This window comes from Spermophilus citellus (assembly GCF_964194105.1).
Source record: "Spermophilus citellus genome assembly, chromosome: X".
In the NCBI taxonomy this organism is placed as follows: Eukaryota; Metazoa; Chordata; class Mammalia; order Rodentia; family Sciuridae; genus Spermophilus; species Spermophilus citellus.
The window spans coordinates 46,278,294-46,300,665 of record NC_138190.1 but is presented as its reverse complement, the minus strand read 5'-3'; the positions used below and the strand labels follow the sequence as shown (position 1 = coordinate 46,300,665).

The following is a 22,372-nucleotide window of genomic DNA, read 5'->3' as shown; positions in this document are numbered from 1 at the left end:
CTCCTCAGCCTAAAACAGAGGGCTTCTCAGACAGGTACTGAACACCTACTCTTTACCACTCACTCCCCTCCACTGTCTTTGCATCTCCAGATTTCTCTCGTCTCTGCTTCTGACTTCACATATGTTTCTTGCTTCCCATAGAAGGGGGCAGGGAGGCATCCTGGCTCTAGATAAGCCACGTTTGAGTGCCAGTTCTACCTCTCATAGGCCTATTTCAAGCAAAGCCTGCTTCCCTTCTCTAGGCCTCATGTGCACAACAGGAATGCCTGCCCTCCTTGCCTCTACAGGGATGAGGAGGTGACTGAACCACAGACTACATTCCCTTGACACCTCACACAAGACAAGGCCATCCCAGCCTCCACATCTTTATTCCTAATACCACCTCCTCTTCCCAGAATGCCTTTCCTCCTTTTCTTCATCCCTTACTCACCCCAACATTGTTTCTAGTGCCACAAAGTTAGAATTAAACTTGTTTAATAAGAAATAGGTTCAAAAAGCCTATCTGGCATATCCTTAAGGTAGAATACAAATGTAACACAACAGGTTTCTTCTTTCATTTGTTTGTTTTTTGAGGTACTGGGGATTGAACCCAGGGGCATTATACCACTGAGAAGCACATTCAGTCCTGTTTGTTTTTTAAAATTTTGAGACAGAGTCTTAATAAATTGCTGGCCTTGGCCTCAAACTTGCAATCTTCTTGCCTCAGCCTCCTAATTGTCTGGGATTACAAATTTGCACCACCATGCCCAGCTGGAATACAACTGTTCAAAACATCTTTGCCTTCAAAACGGCCACAAAATTGGGCTCAGTAGTAGACTGCTTATCTAGCATGCACAAGACCCTGGGTTTGATCACTAACAGCACACAAACCCATGTGAAAAAAAAGGTCAAAAGACTATAAATGAGACAACATATTTCTCAAAGACATAAAAGTTCAAAGTTATCTAAATAAATCCAACATAGATTAACCCTGTTTATATAGGGATTTCTGTTTGGGAAATGTTGACTTGAGAATCACATGTCCCTGGGAATAAAAACAGGCATGCCTACAATAGAAAAATAAAAACATGGGGCCGGGGTTGTGGCTCAGTGATAGAGTGCTTGCCTAGCAAGAATGAGGCACTGGGTTCAATCCCTGGCACCACATAAAAATCAAATCAAATAAAATAAAAATACTGTGTCTATTTATAAAAATTTTTTAAATAAAAAATAAAAACATTAATACTATTAAATATTGGCAAGGGGACAGGGAGCCAGGTGTGGTGGTGCATGCCTATAATCCCAGTGACTCAGGAGGCTAAGGAGGATTGCAAGTTTGAAGTCAGCCTCAGCAACTTAGTAAGACCCTGTCTCAAAATAAAAAATAGGAAGACTAGGGATGAAACAATCTTGGGTTCAAGACCCAGTATTTAAAAAAGATACAGGGGGTCCTATTCATCTACCCCACTGGTGGGAGGATAAACTGTGACAGCCATTATGAAAGCAATTCCATCTATGTCATGAAAAATGCAAAATGCACAAAGCCTATGTATGACCCAGTGACTCCATTTCTCAGTACCTAACCCACACCAATACTTGCCTCCATACAAGGAGAATGTACAAGGGAATTTGTGGAAGTACAGATTATAACAATGAAAAATGGTAAAATAGGGGCCTGGGATGTAGCTCGATAGTAAAGTGCTTGCCTAGCATTCTTAAGGCCCTGGGTGCCATTCCCAGCACTACAAAAAATACTAAGTTTAATGCCTGGGCTGGGTTTGTGGTTCAGTGGTAGAATATTTGCCTAGCATGTGTGGGGTACTGGGTTTAAGCCTCAGCACCACACAAAAATAAAAAATAAATAAAATAAAGGTATTGAAAAACTAAGTTTAATGCCTGGTGCAAAACTGGAAAAAAAAAAGTTCCCCTAGCACCCAAATTCTCTCTCTAGAAGCAACCAATGTTTCTGTAATACTTTTTCATAATAAAAAAATGTATTTCTATATTAATGATATGATTAACAGTAAAATATAACTTTCTTATATTCATATATGAATACACAACCAATGAAACTCCACATCATGTATAAACACAAAAATAGGATCCTAATTAAGGCTCAACATTGAAGGCACAGTTCAATTACTAAAGGGATAAAGGACCCATTCCACATCATAACTCCCTAACCCTGGTCCTAGGCTACCCTGAAAAAGGACAGATACCCTGATCCCAGACTTACCAGGTTTTTGACCTGATGTTGGGTGCTGGCCTTAAAAGCCACAGTTGGCAGCTCATTACGAAGGTAATCCAACCACTTCTCCACAATCTCCTTAGGAACTAGGTCTGGGGAAAATAGGAACAGATGGGGTTGGCAAGGAGAACGTCACCTCCATGGCTCACTCCAAAGACATATCCATAAACACCAAAGGGTAGGGCCACCTCCTGCCAATAGGTCTTTCCACTGGCTCTGTCAGTCCCTGCCCAGTCTCCAGATGGGAGTCACAAAGGAGAGTCTGGTCTACGGGACCAGTTGGCCCTCCCTGAAGGCAACTGTTCACTCAGGGAAAAAATGTGCAAACTGGTTGTTTGGTCCCAAATGGCCTCCTTCCAAGTCAAGGTGCCCAAGGTGCCAGAGGCCTGCCAAAGACTGCTTTCCCTCTCAAAGGGTTGGAGATATAGCTCAGTGGCAGAGTACCCTTAAAAAATAAGTTTAGTGCCTGGTACAAAAATTAATAAAGTGTTCCCCTAGCACAAAAATTCTCTCTCTAGAAGTATTAAGGATGTAGTCAGTGGTAGAGCACTCCTGGATTCAAACTCCAGTACTGTAAAAAGAAAAATAACAACTATCACAAGAAAGACTATCATTTGTGAAGTACTGACCATGTACCAAACATTAACCCTCAAACAAACCTGTCAGGTTGGGACATTCATGACCCATTTTATAAACAGAGAAATAGGAGATCTCAGAAGTGACATGACTTGTCTAATAACTCAAGAGAAAATAACACAGGTAGGATGAGACACAAACCTGAATGATTCCTCAGTCCATATGCTCTTTTACTCCAATCTTTGAGTTCCAGTTTGGGGAAGAGAAGAGCTCTCCAGGACTGTCAAGTCATAAAAATGGCTCAAAAATGGCAAGAATGGTGACATGAAAGGTTGACTTCAAGTCCACCTTGCATTACACTCATTTGTGTGTGTATGTATTTGTGTACCTTCAGACAATATTCCTGGCTTTGAAAACTGGAACAAGAATTTCTACCTGGCATAACAGTATGAGTACCAATGTGTTGCTTGATCTTTATCTGGTATGAGCTAGTCTTTCAAGAAGGCTGACCCCTTCCCTGCCTTACTCAATCCAGCCAAACACCTACCAATCTTGTTCAAGACCAGGACCAGCTTCTTGTTGCCCTCTGCCCGCAAAACAGCCTCCTCCATTTGGAAACACCGACAGCCCAATGGGTCTCTGGCATCCAGGACTTCCAGAATCACATCAGAGTATTGTACTACCTGTACAGCAGAGGACAGAGGGATGAAGGCAGGGAATAGAGTGGGCAGTAGTCATGTAGGCTCATGAAAGAAAAGGTCTCCATTTCAGTAAGGAAAAATCAGAAATGGAAAAGAAATGAAAATGGATTGGGACCCTCCCAAAAAGGTCTTAAGAAATGGATCCCTGCACCTTACGGAACTCCTTGTAATAAGCCTTCCTTGTAGCCTCATCATCCAGCTGAGGAAACATATTTAATTCCTGCAAAACCTCCTCCTAAAAGAGAAAATAAAGAGAATGGATTGGGGAAAGAAGGGAGGAGAAGGGGGAAAAGACAAAGAGTACAGAAGTGTACATGCTCAAGGACTCTGGAAACCACAGGAGGCTAGGGAAGCCATGTCAGTCTCAGTCCACCTAAAAGTAACTTTGACCAACCCACACAGTTGAAAACTGGAAAAAGAATGAACAGAACCACATGGTGCATGTGTTTAGCTATGTGTATGCATACACTTGAGCACCAGTCAGATGCCTGAGCATGCACAGTGGAGTGTAAGGGAGGGATGTGAGGAAAACAATCTATGGTAGATATAGAATTGGGAAGCCAAAATCTGCACTATATATCAGGGAATAAAGTATGGAGTTGGTAATTGCATATTCTGTGTTTGAATCAAGAACAGATGCCAGAAAAGCAGTGAGAAGGACCAGAAGGAAAACGAAATCCCCCCATATGCTTCTCTCTCTCAACCCTCCCCCTTATACTCTTACTCCCTCTTTTGTACCCCCTCCACTCATCACACCTTTCCAAGCCCCCAACCCTACCACCACTCCCAGTTTGGGGCACAAGTTTGGGAGAGAGATGCTCTCCAGAGATACCTAGTCAGAAATAAGGTTCAAAATGGCCCCTTATCTCCCTTTTACCCTCCCTCCCTGTCCCTAATCTTTCCTCTCTGTACTTATTCCTTTCTTCCCTTCCAACAACCTCACACCCTTCCTGTCCCTTTTGCAGTGTGACAGCAAACCCACACTAATCCCACCCAGGGGCACAGGCTGCTCTCTTACCTTGCGTTCAAACTCCTCCTGGCGTCTCAGGACATCCTGACAGTAGCTCTCAATGGTCCTGCGTCTGTCTCTCTCTTGCTCCCGGGCAGCCTGCTGCTTCTCCCTCATCTCCTCAACCTACCAAGTGAACAGACTGCTAGGATTAGAGCTGACTAGATCTACATACTAAGAGAGAAATGGATGACAGAGTAAATAGTGCTACATGGCAGAGGTAAGAGAAACTGGGATACAGAGTGAGGGCAGACAGAACAGCAGGAAGTAGAGTACTTGAGAGGAAGAAATTGGAGAAATGAAGGGAAGGAGATAGTGGTAGAGAAAAATAAAAAGAGAGTGGACACAGTGGCACACACATGTAATCCCACAGACTCATGAGGCTGACAAGAGGATCAGAAGTATTGAACCCAGCCTAGGTGACTTAGAAAGACCTTGTCTCAAAAATAAAAAGGGTTAAGGCTGGGATTGTAGCTCGTCGGTAGAGTGCCTGCCTAGCATGCGTGAGACACTAGGCTCAATCCCCAAGCACCACATAAAAATAAATAAAATAAAGGTATTATGCCCATTTACAACTAGAAAAATACTTTTAAAAATAAATAAAAAGGGCTGAGGATGTAGCTCATTGCATAGAATATCCCTAGGTTCAATCCCCAGTATCATTCATAAATAAATAAATAAGAAAAAGAGGGTATGCGAAGCTAAGAGACTGCATTATAAGCAGAGAGGAATCACTTAAGACCAGACAAGAAAAAAGGACAAGGTCCTGGGATACAACCTCATTTTAAAAGTTGGAAGAAAAAGCTGGATGCCATGGTGCTGGCCTGTATTCCCAGCTATTCAGGAGGATAAAGGAGGTAGATCCCTTCAGCCCAGGATTTCAAGGATACTCTGGGCAACATAGATATCCAGTCTCAAAAATCACACAAGCAAGCAAGCAAACAAAAAAGCAGGAAGAAGAGCAGTAAGAGAGAAATGCAAAAGGTTGGTCAAGAGGAAGGAAACATTCAGGCGAGTGGTATGTCAAAAGTCAAAATCGGGAATGCTTCAAGGAAAGCATGGTCTCAAATGCTGAGAATTCTACTAAGATGAGAGAAAAAAGCTATCCATGAATATGGCATGAAGGTTGGCACTGGGGAAGCCAACAGGGGTGGTTTCCAAGGAGAAGTGGGAATGTAAGCCAGAGAGTAATGGATGGGAACATGAGGGAGAAGTCAGCAAACAGAAAAACTAAATCCTATATCAAGGTAACCTCCCTCCCTCACTTTCCCCATCCACAAACAGCCTCAAGAATCCTAACATCTCTCACCTCTACCCTTCCACTCAATACTTCTGCAGATCCAGCATTTAAACCAGGCCCTCTCCCTCCCCCAAGGTAAAGAAGGGCTCACCCTCTTCTTCTTTAATTCTGCCTCCCGGCTGGCATGATCATTGCAATGAACAAACTGGGGAGCGGAGGGCACTTTGGAAGTTGCTTTCTTTCCATTTTGCTTTATAGGCTGGTCGCCACACAAGAAGAAGAAAAAAAAAATCAAACAAAATAAACCCAAAGAAATCACCAACAGAGGTTAAACCTGTTCAGAGGACTGTAGCTCTGGAGGGAAAGAAAGGAGTAGGACCAAAGGGCTTCATCCCTAGAGAACTGCCTGTTTGGCTGAGAAGAGACCCTCCCTTACTTACCCAGGCAGGGACTAACTAAAAACTCCAGGAAACTGGTGGAGGCAGGGGCAGCTAAAAAGGTTTACCAAGGCCAAGGGAAAAGCTTTCTAGACAAGTAGTTCCCAAAATGTGGTCCCTGGGCCAACCACAGAAGCACCAGGGGACTTGGTAGAAATACAAATTATTAAATGCCATGCCAGACCTACTAAATAAGAAGCTTTGGGGCAGCACCCAGCATTCTGTTTAAAGCCACCCTAAATATGATTCTGGAGGGTGGTTTAAAGTTTGTAGTCAGGCATGGTGGCTCATGTCGGTAATCCCAGTTACTCAGATAGCCAAAGCAAGAAGATAACAAGTTTGAGGCCAACAACTTACAGAAACCCTCAGCAATTTAGCAAGATCCTGTCTCAAAAAAAAATAGAAAGAGTTGGGATGGGGGCTGGGGTTGTGGCTCAGAGGTAGAGCGCTAGCCTACCATGCTTGAAGCACTGAGTTTGATCCCCAGCACCACATAAAAATAAAATAAAGATATTGTGTTTGCCTACAACTAAAAAATATTAAAAAAAGAAAGGGCTGGGATGTGGCTCAGTTATATAGTGTCCCTGGGTTTCAATCCCCAGTACCACAAAAAATACATTAAAAGTTTTTTTTAAATGGAACTGGGGTAGCAGTATAGCTCAGTGGTAGAACTCTTGCCTATCATGACACAAGGTCCTGGGTTCTATCCCCAACACCATAAAATATAAATAAAGAAAGCAGATGTGAGGGCTGGGGATAATAGCTTATCAACACAGCTCTTTCCCAGCATGAACTGATGCCCTGAGTTTAATCCTCAGCACTTTTATTTTTTTATTTTTTTGTTTTGTTTTCATCCCTAGCTGAATACAGTATTAGAATCACTTGGAAATTTTTTAAAACATAAGATGCCTGTGCCCTATCCCAAACCAATTAAATCAGTATCTCTTGGGGTTAGGTATAGTATTGTTTTTAAAACTCCTCAGGTGATTCTAATAGGTAGTCAGTGTTGAGAACTGCTGCCTATGAAATAGGCAATTGTCTTTGGAAAGTACTTTGTGAAAAAAAAAAGCCCAGCTGGAAAAACATCCTGTTTGGAGAGTGCTTCTCTGGCTAACCCCAACTCCTGGAAGCCCTGAAACTGACCCCTGGAGGAAATATAATCTAGATCACAAGGTGTTCAGTCATCATTTACCTTTCTCCTCTTAACCAAAATAAAACCATGAGTGTTAGATAAAAGTCAAAACCAACACATTAAATGCAATGTGGTCCTCTACCGAGATTCAAGAAGTTCTGAGTTATGAAGGAAGTAAGGACAATGGTGGACTGAAATTTGAGTTCAGTTCTGTTATGGTGTGTAAATAAGTACTTTATTTATCCTTTGATTCTCTGGTAATTTGCCTACTAAATTAATAATATACAATGACTCTGAAGAGTAACTGACTACTCCTGGGCTGGGCACCAAAAAGGAACAGTAGGTACTCATAACATTTACTGTCTCCTTTTCTTCTTTAACCCTCTTCCTTCTTTTTTTTTAATTGGTTGTTCACAACATTACAAAGCTCTTGACATATCATATTTCATACATTAGATTGAAGTGGGTTATGAACTCCCAATTTTACCCCAAATGCAGATTGCAGAATCACGTCGGTTACACATCCACAATTTTACATAATGCCCTATTAGTAATTGTTGTATTCTGCTCCCTTTCCTATCCCCTACTATCCCTCCTCCCCTTCCCTCACATCTTCTCTCTCTACCCCATCTACTGTAATTCATTTCTCTCCTTGTTAATTTTCCCATTCCCCTCACAACCTCTTATATGTAATTTTGTATAGCAATGAGGGTCTCCCTTCATTTCCATGCAATTTCCCTTTTCTCTCTTTCCCTCCCATCTCATGTCTCTGTTTAAAGTTAATCTTTTCTTCCTGCTCTTCCTCCCTACTCTGTTCATAGTTGCTCTCATTATATCAAAGAAGACATTTGGTATTTATCCTCAGCACTTTTAAAAAATGGGGAGTGAGATGGAGTTGTAGCTCAGTTGTAGAGCATTTGCCTAGTACATGTGAGGCACTGGGTGAGACCCTCAGCACCACACAATAAATAAAATAAAGGTATTCTGCCTATCTACAACTAAAAATATATTTTAAAAAATGGGAATGACAATAATCCCGACCAACGTAAATCAAGCATAAAAAGTAATGTATGGCTTATAGTGGGAACTTAATATATGCTGCTGAATCTCTGCTGCAGCCACCAAAAGCCAGGTCTACTAATTCCAATGTGGTGCTCTGTCCAGAGTCAGCCAATATCTACTGACCTGATCTCCAATAATGGGCATACCTTAAGTGTGAGCCACCCCATATGATTGTGGAACCAACTTACCTTCTTACAGCCTTTGGAACCTTTACTTGGCTTTTTATTTTCTGCAAAAAAGGAAAAAAGAAAAAAGGAAGGAATCATCATACATCTATCCAAATTTGGTCACACCTTAATCAAGGTCAGGCCACCCTGAAACCTAAAAACCCTCATACACTGTGTCTATCTAGATTCAGCATAAGACAGAGACGCAGATAGTAACAACAGTATCAAAGAAATATAGGATATAATGTTTTGAGAGTTATTTCAATGTAAACTCAAACAAATTTTCAGAGAATTCTGTAGTTACCTAAATGTGTGCTTGTGACTACAAGCCTCCAGTGCCAATCTCCTTGTTTGGGGCACCTCAATAATTTCAGAGTCAGGGTGAGATCAGGGAGCAAGAAGCAAGGTAAGGTGATCTGAGGATGCCCAGCAGGCTAATCCTGCAAAAATGCCCTCAGCATGTGAGGAGAGAACTATCCCTTCCTGCTGGCTCTGCTCTGGCCATCGCCTCTAAGAGACTTGACCCACTCACTAAACTGCTGCCTCCCTTGGATCCAAGAAAGAGAGAGCTACCACTTCTCAAACCATGCCTTAGGAACTTAAGAGGCCTTTCCCCAACTTCAAAGAGAAGTCCCATCTGTCATCCCCTTCACAACTGGCCTCCTGGGGAAAAATGGTTTCCCTTAATTCTCACCACTTTCAAGGGGGTCAAAGGAATTCCTAGAGAGGGAGGAGGTTCTGGAAGGTCAAGATATATACAAATGTATGAGCAGTTCGAGATTACCACATACAAAAAAAACCAGGCTCCACTATCATATGGAGTGGTTCACACTGAAGCAGAGTTAATACAGGAAACAGAACTTAAATATTACTGCAAATCTGTAAGGAAGTTCAAGAAGATACTTCAAAGGAACTGTGTGAGAAAGATTCCTAAAACTTAAGGGATCATTTCTATAGTTACTGGAGAACTTGTTACTAGAGAAGTTTCTTAAATGTGTAGGACTAAGTCTTGGGGGAAAAAAAGATTCCCAAAAGTTGATATTGAAAAGAAATGCAATAGATGTAGTAGAAAACAGAATGGACATCAATAACCATCAAATTAATATTAACCTAGAATTACTCTTCTGACAGACAATTAATATCTATAATATATAAAGAACACAAAAACTTTACAACAAAAAAATCAAATAACCCAATTAATAAATGGGCAAATGAATTAAACAGACTTCTCAAAAGAAGAAATAGAGATGGCCAATAAATATATGAAAAAACATTCAAAATCATTAGCAATTAGGGAAATGAAAATCAAAACTAACTGAGAGGCTGAAGTTGTGGCTCAATGGTAGGGCATTTGTCTAGCATGTGTAAGGCACTGAGTTCGATCCTCCGTACCACATAAATAAATAAATAAAGTTATTTTTTAAAAACCACACTGAGATTTTATGTCACACCTGTCAGAATGGCAGTCATCAAGAATACAAATAATGATAAATGCTGGAAAGGATGTGGAGAAAAAGGAACACTTTTATACTGTTAGTGGGATTATAAATTATTATAACCACTATGGAAATCAGTATGAGGTACCTCCAAAAGGCTAGGCATAGAACCACCCATCTATACCACTCCTCAGTATTTATCCTGAAGAATTAAATTCATCAGACTATAGTGATACAAGCATACCCATGATTACAGCAGCACAACTCACAATAGCCAAACTATGGAACCAACCTAGGTTTCCATCAATGGATGAACAGATAAAGAAAACATGGTATATATACACAATGGGATTTTATTTAGCCATAAAGAAAAATGAAATCATTACATTTGCAGGAAAATAGATGGAACTAGAGATCATTATGTTAGGTGAAATAAATCAAACTCATAAAATTAAGGGTCATATTTTCTCTCCTATGTGGAAGCTAGAAAGGAAAAGGAAAAGAAAGATGTGGGTGGATCGCATGAAAATCAAAGGGAGATCAATAGAGGAAAGGGTCCAAGGGGTGGGGAACGGGGAGGAAGGGAGAAGTGCTGGGGGTGATATTGGCCAAATTATGTAGTTATATTGTATATTGTGTGCATGCACAAATATGTAACAACAAATACCATCAGTATATATAACTATAACACACCAATAAGAAATGTGCGAGAAAAAATATTAAGCTAGAGGACTAAACGAGAGAGCTTACTTTAAAAAAAAATCCAAAAGAAATGGAAATTATAATGAAAAAAAAGAAGATGGAAGAGAAAAAGGTACAAAAGGAGACACAATAGCTTTCTTAAATAATATATGAAAGTTCCTTAAATCAAAAACAGGCTTGAGGATCCAGATTGAAAAGGCACATGGAGGATCAAGATTAAAAAGCATCCTGAGGCTGGGGTTGTGGCTCAGTGGCAAAGCACTTGCCTAGCATTTGTGAGGCACTGGATTTGATCCTCAGCACCACATATAAATAAATAAATAATAAAGGTATATCAACAACTAAAAAATACTTTTAAAAAGCTTCCAAGTGTGGTAGTGCATGCCTGTAATCAAAGTTACTTAGGGGGCTGAGGCAGGAGGGTTGCAAGTTTGAAGGTAGCCTCAGCAAATTACTAAGACCCTGTCTCAAAATAATAAATAAAAATGGCTGGGAATATAGCTCAGTAGTAAAGGACCCCCTGGGCTCAATCTACAGCACAAAAAATAAAATAAAATTTACAACAAGGGGGCTAGAAGTGTAGCTCAGTAGCAAAGAATGTGCTTAGCACATGTAAAGCCCTGGATTCAATCCCCAGCATGGCAAAAGAAATTTTTTTTAAAAAGACTAATCAAAAACAAAACAACAAACAAACAAACAAAAAACATATCCTAGGCATATTCAGATGAAATTTCTGAACTCCATGGCTAAAGAGAAAAATCATAAGCTTCCAAACAGGAGCCTGTAACAAATAAGAGAGAAGTAGACAGCATTCCCAAATCTGCAACAGCTATTGCAAGTTGAGTATCCCTTATCCAAAATAAAAGGGATCAGAAGTGTTTTGGAGCTGGACATGGTGTGGCACAGGCATGTAATCCTAGCTACTGGGAAGGCTGAGGAAGGCAGATCTCAGGTTCTAGGCCAGTCTTAACAATTTAGTGAGACCCTGTCTCAAAAAATAAAAAAGCTGGGGATATAGTTCAGTGGTAAATTGCCCCCAGGTTCAATCCTCAGTACTGAAAAAATAATAATAAATAAGAATTTTGGATTCTGGAATATTTACATATACATATAAAATATCTTGGGGATGGGACCCAAATCTAAACATGCAATTTATTTATGTTTCACATATACCTTACAACATATCCTGAAAATACTTTTATACAGTATTTTTAAATTAACATGTATGAAACAAAATTTCAGCGTGGAATTTTCCACTTGTTACATTATGTCAGCACTAAATACATTTCAGATTTCGGAATATTAGATTAGGGATGCTGAATTTGTACAAAGATCTGAGAAAATGGACTGTATATCAAATCAAATTCCTCTATCTGACCAATAGATGACTCTTATGTGAAAATAAAGGACATTTTCAGACACGCAAAGATTACTATCTGTTTTCCTTCTGGTAAAACTACTTGAAAAAAATAAAAATTAGGGGTTAGCTTAGAGAAGCAAAAACATGAAATCACACTAAAAGCGTCACTCTGTAAGATAGTATCAAACAGCTATTATTGTTGGGCACAGTGGCACATGCCTATAATCCCAATGGCTGGGGAGGATGAGGCAGGAGGACCACGAGTTCAAAGCCAGCCTCAGCAATGGCAAGATGCCTAGGCAACTCAGTGAGACCCTGTCTCTAAATAAAATACAAAATAGGGATGGGGATGTGGCTCAGTGGTTGAGTGCCTCTGAGTTCAATCTTCAATACCAAAAAAAAAAAAAGCTATTATTTAACTTTATAACATGATAGAGAAATACAGTTTTAATTATGCTTTTGTCTTTTTTTCAATACTGGGAACTGAACACAGTGCCTTATGCATGCTAGATAAGCACTCTACCAGTGACCCACATCCCAGCCATAATTATGTTTGTTAATTCCTAATATAACTTTAATTACTCAGGTAGGATTATTTATTTTTTTCCCACCTCTCATCCTTTAATCCCTTTCCTCTACTGATCTCTTTGATTTTCATGAGATTTGCTGCTATTTTTCTGAGCTTCCACATATGAAAGAAAACATTCAACCCTTAACCTTCTCAATTTGACTTATTTTGCTTCCATTGTGTGTATATATCACATTTTCTTTATTCATTCAACCACTGGACACCTGAGTTGGTTCCACAGTTTGGCTATTGTGAATTATGCTATTTAAACATGAATATGCATGTACCACTATAGTATGATAAGCTTAATTACTCAGGATAAATATTGAGGAGTGGTATAGCTGGGTCATATGGCAGTTCTATACCTAGCCTTTGGAGGAACCTCATACTGATTTCCATAGTGGCTGTAATTTACAATTCCACCAACAGCATAAAAGTATTCCTTTTTCTCCACATTCTCTCCAGCATTTATTATTATTTGTATTCTTGATGACTGCCATTCTGACAGGTATGACATGAAATCTCAAGTGTAGTTTTGATTTTCATTTCCTTAATTGCTAATGATGTTGAACATTTTTTTTTCATATATAGTTGGCCATCACTATTTCTCTTGAGAAGTATCTGTTTAATTCATTTGCCCATTTTTAGTCATTTGATTTTTTGTTGTAAAGCTCTTTAAGTTACTTTATATATTATAGACGTTAATCTTCTGTCAGAAGAGTAGTTATCAAAAATGTTTCCCATTCTGTAGGTTCTCTCTTCACATTCCTAATCATTTCCATTACTGTGCAAAAGCTGTATAATTTGATGGTGAAAGATTATTTTAAAACTTTATCAATTGAGCAAAACAAACAAATGAAGCAATAAGAGGAAATCAACAATAAAAATAAAATAGTAGAAATTTGATCAAAAATACGTAGAAATTCAACCAGATAATTTAGTTACCATAATGAATACTGTTGAATTTCCCTATTAAAAAAAAAAACATATACAACAAAAACAGAAACCATGTCTCCTTTTCTTACAAAGTACTCATGTTGCAACAAAAAAGAACGTGAGGATTAGAATGAACCAGGTCTGGCCATTTTACTCAATAATTTCCATCTGTCTAACTTCCCTGGAAACTGAGTGCCTGTGCTGGCTGGATACAGGCACACAATGAAAGAAAATACATCACACTGAAAAGAGAAAAGCATCTGCTTCAGTGGGAAGTGAAGGGGGTAACATTGAAGAGAAGAGGGGAGGGGTGCCATCTCATCACTCCCACTACTGCAGCACTCGCAGGAGCCTCTGTATATTGGTTTATCAACAGCTTCAGAAAGAAAACAGCCACCATATTGCAGCTGGCAGATGGCAGTACTTATTCTGGCTCACCAACTACATAGCTATATGACCCTGAACAATTTTGTTTCTATTTGCTTGTTTTTGAGATGAAGTGTCTGCTATGTTGCCCAGGCTGGTCTCAAACCCTAACTGAAGCAGTCTTCCCAAGGAGCTGGGACTATAAATGTACACCAATGCACCAGGCTGAAGATTTTTTTAAAAAAAATCTCTGAGCCTCAATGTCTATATCCAACATCTAGACCAAAACCCACCAACTCTCACATGGATATTCTAAAACTGATCTCTCCATTCATTCATCTCTCATGCCTCATTTCCCACGCTCTAGGTACCTATACTTCCCCTATACCCTGTACACCCACCTTTGCACTGACTTCATCTATCCCATTCTCCCTCTACCCTGTCATCAAACACCACATGATTCAATATAAAAACATCATTATGTACCACTATAATAAAAATAAACCAATATACAGAGGCTCATGAGTGCTGCAGTACTGGGAGTGATGAGACAGCACGGCTCCCTTTTCCTCTTCACTGTTCCTCCCTTTACTTCCTCCCTCTGAAGCAGATGCTTTTCTCTTTTCAGTGTGATGTATTTTCTTTCATTGTGTGCCTGTATCCAGCCAGCACAGGCACTCAGTTTCCGGGGAAGTTAGACAGATGGAAATTATTGAGTAAAAATCCCATGGAGGTGATCAACACTACCCTAATTCTTCAACCTGTCCTTGGGAACATTCCTCAGCCTCCTGCCTTGAGACTTCACTTTCCCAATAACAATGCTTCACTTGCAGGCCTCTCAAAAAGTGGTGCTTCTGTCTGGAACACTGTTATTTTGTGGCCAGTAGGTAAAAGACCTATCCTCCAGACTTAACAATTGTCAGTCTGTAATTATTACTTCTTGTTAAAAAGGAAAAGAAAAAAGTAGGATTAAACCCTGCTCTTTGAGGACCCCACATTGCTGCAGTATCTGTCACCTAATTGTCACTTTTCCTGATTTATTAAAGTACCTGGATCACTGCTTTACTTTCAACCCAATCTGTGTCACCATCAACCTGGATAACTTTGAAGATGACTGAGTAACTATTCCAATAACCTGGGGTTTCCCATTTCCTTGACATCCTCACCTCAAGGTATCTCCACTCCATCTCAGTCACTCACCACCCATCCATTTGGTTATACCTATAGAGGCATCACCTATAACTGCTCAGACTTCTACAAGCAGTCACAGATATCCCTCTCTCCTATCTTCAAATTCATATAACTTTCTACAGAAATGAACCATCTGTTTAGCTCTTTATTCTTCAGTCACCCCCACCTCTGTCCAACTAACATTCCACATTCTATCAGTATAATCATGCTCTCACACAAAGCCTCAGTTCCCTTGCCCTTCCATCACCTCACTGGGATATATTTGCCAGTGTTTGTTGAACAACCTGTCAACATTATACACCTGTACCAATAAAACTGATGGTCGTAAGCATTTAACGTAATGAAACACTCCCCTTTTGCCAGGCACAGTGGTGCACAACTGTAATCTCGGTGACTGGGGGCAGGATTTAGGCAGGAAGATCTCAAGCTTGTGGCCAGTATCGGCAACTTGGTGAGACCCTCAGCAACATATTAAAAACCTGTCTCAAAATCGGAAACTTGGAATGCAGTTCAGTGTGCAAAAAGCATCCCAGGTTCAATGCCGTGTGTGTGTGTGTGTGTGTGTGTGTGTGTGTTTATACTTCCCCTTTAAATAACCACTCAAACATGTACCTACTCAAACATGTATTGGGAGGGGCTGGGGTTGTGGCTCAGCAGTAGAGCGCTTGGCTAGCACATGCAAGGCCCTGGGTTCGATCCTCAGCACCACATAAAAATAAATAAATATGGGCTGGGGATGTGGCTCAAGCGGTAGCGCGCTCGCCTGGCATGCGTGCGGCCCGGGTTCGATCCTCAGCACCACATACCAACAAAGATGTTGTGTCTGCCGAGAACTAAAAAATAAATATTAAAAATTCTCTCTCTCTCTCTCTCTCTCTCTCTCTCTCTCTCTCTCTCTCTCTCCTCTCTCACTCTCTCTTTAAAAAATTAATAAATAAATAGATAGATAGATAGATAGATAGATAGACAGACAGACAGACGGATGGATGGATGGATGTAAAAAAAAATGCACTGGGAGGGGAGCAAGGGTCTCATGAAAATCTAAGGGATATCAGTAGAGGAAAGGGACCAGGGGGATAGGAGGAGGGGAATGAGGGGAGCAAGGAGAGGAGGGAGGAGGGGAGCTTGTTACATTGTGTCAATGTATAAATTTGTAAAAAAAAAATCCCATAATTATGTACCCCTATAATAAAAATAATAAATGTAGAGAGAAAAAATAAAATAAAAATGATTTTATTTCATGGTGTATGGTGGTACACACCAGTAATCCCAACTACTCCAGAGGCTGAGGCAGGAGGATTTTAAGTTCAAGGCCAGACTGGGCAACTTAGTGAGATCCTGTCTCAAAATTTAAAAAAAGAGAAAAAAAAAAAAGCTGGGATGTGGCTCAGTGGTATAGACTCTCTGGGTTCAATCTCAAGTATGACAAAAAAATTATATTTGAGTTAGGGATGTAGCTCAGCAGGAGCACACCTGCTTACCAAACATAAGACCCTGGATTTGATATGTAATTCCACCAAAAGAATGTAATCCCAGTCACTCAGGCTGCTGAAGCAGGGGATCACAAGTTTTAGGCCAGCCTTGACATGACAACTTAGCAAGACCCTATCTCAAAATAAAAAATAAAAATGGCCAGGGATGTAGCTAACTGGCAGAGCACCCCTGGGTTCAATCCCAAGTACCAGAAGGGAAAAAATGTATTTGAACATTCCTTATAGGATTCCTCAATTACCTTTCCAGATTTAATCATTATTATTATTATTTGGGTCCTAACTATGTATGCCCAGTTCAGAACACAGCACCTCCCCCTCATCTTTCCCAGTAATCATCCCAGTTAGTCTGGTAATTTTAGTTGCAATTTACCAATGAAAGTCCTGTTTTGTGTGCGCTATAAAAAGTTTTTATACTCAATTTAACTTTTACCATTTAATGTAATTTTATAGCTTTATTTTTCTTCTTTCTTTCTTTCTCTCTGGAGCTGGGAAATCAAACCCAGGGAATCATGAATGTTAGGCAAGCATTCTATCACCATGCTATATCCCAGCCCATCATTCTTTATTTTTAACAATAGTCACATAGCTCCAAAATCAAAAGTATATTTTCAGATAAGGGGTATGTCTCAGTGGTAGAGCATTTGCTTAGCATATATGAAGTCCTGGGTTCAATCCCCAGCAACACAAAAATAAAAATGTACTTAAAAAGACTTCTCTCCCACATTTGCTCCTATCCATTACAGTCCCTTCACTGTCAAAAGAAACCATCTTACTGGGCATTGTTCAGTTTCTTTATGCAAATATACACATATATTCTTATTTCTATTTTCTCCCATAAAAGGTAACACTGTGGGGCTGGGATTATAGCTCAGCAACAGAGTGCTTGCCTCACATGTGTGAGGCAGTGGGTTCAATTCTCAGCACCACACAGAAATAAATAAAATAAAGACCCATTGACAATTTAAAAACTTTTAAAAAAAAAGAATTTAACAGTGGTTAATTTTTTAAAAAAAAAGTTAACACTCTATTCTATCAACAAGTTGCTTTTTTTTTCCACTCAACAAATCTTGAAAATCTTTCCGTCTAATGGTCTTTCCATACAACATTCTTGTTCCAAATAATTTTTCCATACAATATTTCCTCATTTTTTAAACTGCCTAGATTTCTACATGTACATATTTTATAAAATATGACTTTATTGCAACCACCTAATTATTGTCTTTTTCATCATTATCAGTATTTTAATTATCTGGTAGTAGATGTTGCTAAATAAAGAATAATTAATTTTGTTCACTGTTCTTGTGCTACTTATAAATATTATTTGTTCTTGATATTAAAAGTTTGATTTTTGATAAAATTTTTATTATCTTATAAAGAAAATATATTCAAATTTGTTTTTTCCACCAAGCTCTACATAGGCAGGGCCATGATTCACACAGAATAGAGAACCACTGGTGCATAGGATCAATAGACTGTACAATGGTTGCACAATTCTTGTCCAGTCCACCAAGTGTGTTATCCAAATGTTGTCATTTTCTTTGTGGACCATGGCAAGATAAATGCAGCGAAGCCCAGAAGTGCACTTGTCCAAAAGTCCTTTTCTTCTCTTTTATGCAGGAGTCTGTGTGACATATTTGTCTTCTCCTTCTAGGCTTCATACATCATGGTAGGAGAGGGAACTGAATTGAGCACTACAAACTGAGTCACTCTACTTCCTGGCATACACTATGTTATACAAACTATGCCTCATCATGCCAGGCCCTTGGGACACAATGATGAATCAGACAAGGATGAGAAGTCAACAGTACAGTGGTGGAGACAACCCTGGTCAATAGGCCCAGTTTCTTTGGATGCACAGAGTAGAAACCAAGGAAAGAAGTTATCAGAGAGGGATTCCCAGAGGAAGTGATGCATAAGCTGAAATCTGAAAATCAATAGTTATTCAGTTGAAGAGTGAGGGGAGGGGAGGCAGAAAGTCCTAAGGCACAAAGAATAACAATTTGTCCACATGTCTTATTTTAGGGTTAAGAAAAACCCTAGACAGGTGTGGTGGCACATACCTGTAATCCCATCAGCGGGGGAGGCTGAGGCAGGAAGACTGCAAATTCAAGGCCAATCTCAGCAATTTAGCAAGACTCCTATCTCAAAAAATACAAAAAAGGACTGGGGATATAGCTCAGTGTTTAAGTGCCCCTGAGTTCAATCCCCAGTACCAACAAAATAAAAAGAAAAATCCAAAGGTCAGGAGAAGCCAGACAACAATTTGTGGGTAGCATAGTATATGCATCCTCTGAAAGGCCAGATTCCAAAGAGAAACAAAAAGACTAAATTTTATTTATCTATTTGCTTATTTATTTATTTATTTATTTTTGGTACTAGGGATTGAACCCAAGGGCACTTAACCACTGAGTCACCCCCTGAGTCACTGGGATTACAAGCATATGCCACTATGCTAAGCTTCCAGCTACTTGGGAGGATGAGGCAAGAGGATCACTTGAGCCTAGAAGTTTGAGGCGAGCTAGGTAACATGGCAAGATCCCGTCTCAAAAAATAAAATAAAATAAAAATCCTCACAATAATTGCAATTAGGTAGATGCCATAATTAATTACTTCTATTTTGTAGATAAGGAGAATATAGTTAAGTAACTTGCCCACAGTCACAGAATTAGTAAGTGAGAAAGCTGAGATTCAAACCCAGTCTAGCTCCAGAGTCTATGCTCTTAACACTGGTACAACTTATGGTACCAACTTAAAGGTATAACTCATAAAGAAAAATATTAGGCATATTAGGCAGTGCCATATAGTATTTACTGCCATTCACCTAAGATCAAGTCACTTAACCTTGCTGAACCTCAGTTTTCTCACCTGTAAAAAGGGAATGGTGGATAAAGGAAGCATTTCTTACAAGGAAGTCAGGAGGGCAGCCATTATACCACATTTTACACACATTCTGAATGATCTGGAAAATACCGAGGGGCTGGGGATGTGGCTCAAGCGGTAGCGCGCTCGCCTGGCATGCGTGCGGCCCGGGTTCGATCCTCAGCACCACATACCAACAAAGATGTTGTGTCCGCCGAGAACTAAAAAATAAATATTAAAAATTCTCTCTCTCTCTCTCTCTCTCTCTCTCTCTCTCTCTTTAAAAAAAAAAAAAGAAAGAAAATACCGAGCAATTTTTAAAAGTCACTATGAAATTCTATGAATATTCACTAAAAGCATAAGATTGGGAGGGGTTAATTAAAAAAAACTCACTGTGTCTGTGCTTCATCATGATGTATCAGTCCAGCTTGAAAATGGGTAATTCCAAATATGCCCACTTTTTTCCTATCAGAATGGGAGAAGAAGCAATTTATACAGACCTGGGAGCCACAATGCCCCAAGCCCCCTAAAAGTAAAATGAAATGTCAGAGAACATGATTAAAAAGCCCTAACAACTATAGATGCTGGGAGAAGGGGCTATCCTAGAACTAGGTTCTAATATGGCTGAGTACACACAGTGTCACATTATCCAAAGGGAGGGGTATATCTGAGACCCTTTTCCTGAGTGGAGCTGATATCTCAATGGATTGAATGGGGTCCTTGATCCTTATTCCTCCATTTTGTAATATTATACCCTAAATAAGGAACTAGAGTAAACCCCTTCACACTGAGGGGAGAGGAGAGGCATGTCTGTTTTTTTTCATGAATCGGGGTGATATTTCTTTTCCCAAGAAGGAAGCCCTGTCCCTCATCTACCCTGGTTGAAGTAATGGTGGGGATAGATTCCAGGAGTCTACCCTGAGGAAAAGGGGCCTCTTACCTATGTGTCCATGAGATTGAGGTCAGTGCAAAATTTTAGAGCAGGGAAATCTGTGCCTGCATGTGTGACTAGGGTGTACACCTTGTCAATTCAGGGGAGCTGTCATCTGTCCCTCTACTCTGGGGTGCAGAGAAATGTGAAACCAGCAGTGGCTGAATGCACTTCTGGTACATGGGAGAGAAGTACAATTGAATGTATCTCCAAATTATTAGGAAGAGAGGGGAGGGGTTCTAGGTCTTTCTACCCTGGAAAGGGCTATGGGGCAGCACTGATATGCCTGATTTCACCATGAGATGACATCAGTACCAAACTAATAGAGGGAAAATGTGCAGCTTTGAATGAGTAGGATATACACCTTGCCTGCAGGGGGCTGTTCTGAAACCTTCCATGGATGGTGGAACTTTTATGTGGATCTATCTCTTCATATATTGACAGATAGGGGGTGTCTTGTTATTTTACCCTGGGTGAGGAGAAATGAATCTGAGTTCCTGTACCTTGGATAAGGAGGAGGAAGCCTATGTGCACTGCACTATAGGGTGATTGGTGATTTTGGTACCTCTTACCGTTACAGGGTGGGGGAACTGCACCTCTGTTCTAGTGAGGTCTCTCCCTTGGCTACATTTAATTATAAGTCCTTGGAAGGAGGTCTCTGTGTCTATTTCACAAGGAGAGGATAAAAATCTGAGTCTTCCTAGCTGGGGATTCCTCGAGGGGCTCCACTGACGACCTCCTCATATATTAACATCCGTTCATATTTGCTGTGAGGCACTTTGGGGTGGGCCTTTACAAATACAGTAAATCAGCGCTACTATATGGTGCAGAGGTTGGGTTTAATTCTCCACAATTAGGACTCCCTCTAGCACAGGAAGGAGGAGTAATTTGCAAGGTTCTCCTTTTGCTGAGGCCTGTGCCTCTAACCACTCCAGGAAGGGGTGATCTTATCAGCTCTGCAGCAGTGCAGTGGGGGCGGGGCTTTTGTTACTCAGCAGAAGTGGAGACTTGCGTGGGTCACTGGGTCTACATCAGGAAAAGAGATTTCCTAACGCTTCACATGTTTCTCAGCTCAGAAATAATGATTGGGAGATACATCACAGCCTGTCCTGGGGGATGAGGTGCCTCAATTAGGATCTGTGTCTTAAACCAGGAGAGGTCTATGCCACTCAGCCCTGTAGTGGCCACTGTGTCCCTATATGGTGGGGACGATGTCGCCACACCTTTGGCGGGTTGATATCCATCTAACACCGAAGGGAGTAAAGCGAAACAGAGTCTCACTATCCCGAGGGGCGGAGGGCCATCAACGATTTTCCATACAAGTGAGGTCTGTGCCTCTCGGCAGTGCCTCCGGGGTCTACACCTTTCTAGATGGGGTGGAGCAAAGCCTCAACCCCGCGAGAATTCAGTTTGGCGCATGTCCACGTGCGGAACTATCCCTGTCCTCCTTCCGGGCCTTTCTACTCTGGAAGAGAGCCAGCCGTTTACCTCTCTATTCCAAGCTGGCAGGCATCTCTGGTTTCACCTCAAATAGTCGATCCTTATGGCGCTGCCGGCTGGGTGAGCGCTCACCAAGAGAAAAGAGGAGAAGAGTCTCTTACCTACACTTCCGGCGGGGATCACAGAGGAGAGGGTAGCACAACTACCAGGACGGAGGACATGCGCTTGTACGGCTAGGTTCCGACTTCCGGATCTCAGCCTCGCGAGGCGTGATTCCGTCGCCGAGCTCGGCTCCGCCTGCTGCGCGTTCTCTTCAGAGGCGGGGTCTCAAATTATCTACTCTCACCTTCCGGTGCCTTCCCCGCCCCCACGCCGGCCCCGCCTCCTGACTGCCTCGTAGGTTAAGAAATAGCGGGGGTGGGGAAGGGGGCGGGGAAATGGTAAGGGGAATCATCGGATTTCCTCCTAAGGTCATGTAACCTACTTGTAAGACAGAATCTTGTATACCGGACTCTCTCTAGGATTAAATCAGCATGTTC

General features: G+C 40.7%; 1 protein-coding gene across 2 annotated transcripts in view; it reads right to left on the bottom strand.

The window, feature by feature from the left end:
- The window catches only part of GNL3L (G protein nucleolar 3 like), a 33,711-nt gene extending 11,562 nt beyond the window's left edge, over positions 1-22,149 (bottom strand). Inside the window, exons 1-8 of one of the 2 annotated variants that reach the window (XM_081277323.1) lie at positions 21,995-22,149; positions 19,856-19,927; positions 8,573-8,613; positions 5,905-6,012; positions 4,523-4,639; positions 3,656-3,739; positions 3,351-3,486; positions 2,216-2,319 (exon numbers count right to left, since the gene is read on the bottom strand). In XM_081277323.1, the coding sequence (XP_081133449.1) occupies positions 2,216-2,319; positions 3,351-3,486; positions 3,656-3,739; positions 4,523-4,639; positions 5,905-6,012; positions 8,573-8,613; positions 19,856-19,874 (609 nt within the window). In that variant the 5' untranslated portion in view covers positions 19,875-19,927; positions 21,995-22,149. Of the gene's footprint in view, positions 1-2,215; positions 2,320-3,350; positions 3,487-3,655; positions 3,740-4,522; positions 4,640-5,904; positions 6,013-8,572; positions 8,614-19,468; positions 19,604-19,855; positions 19,928-21,994 lie in introns of those variants that run through there. The other variant, XM_081277324.1, reaches the window with a different exon arrangement.
- Between the last annotated feature and the right edge of the window lie 223 nt (positions 22,150-22,372).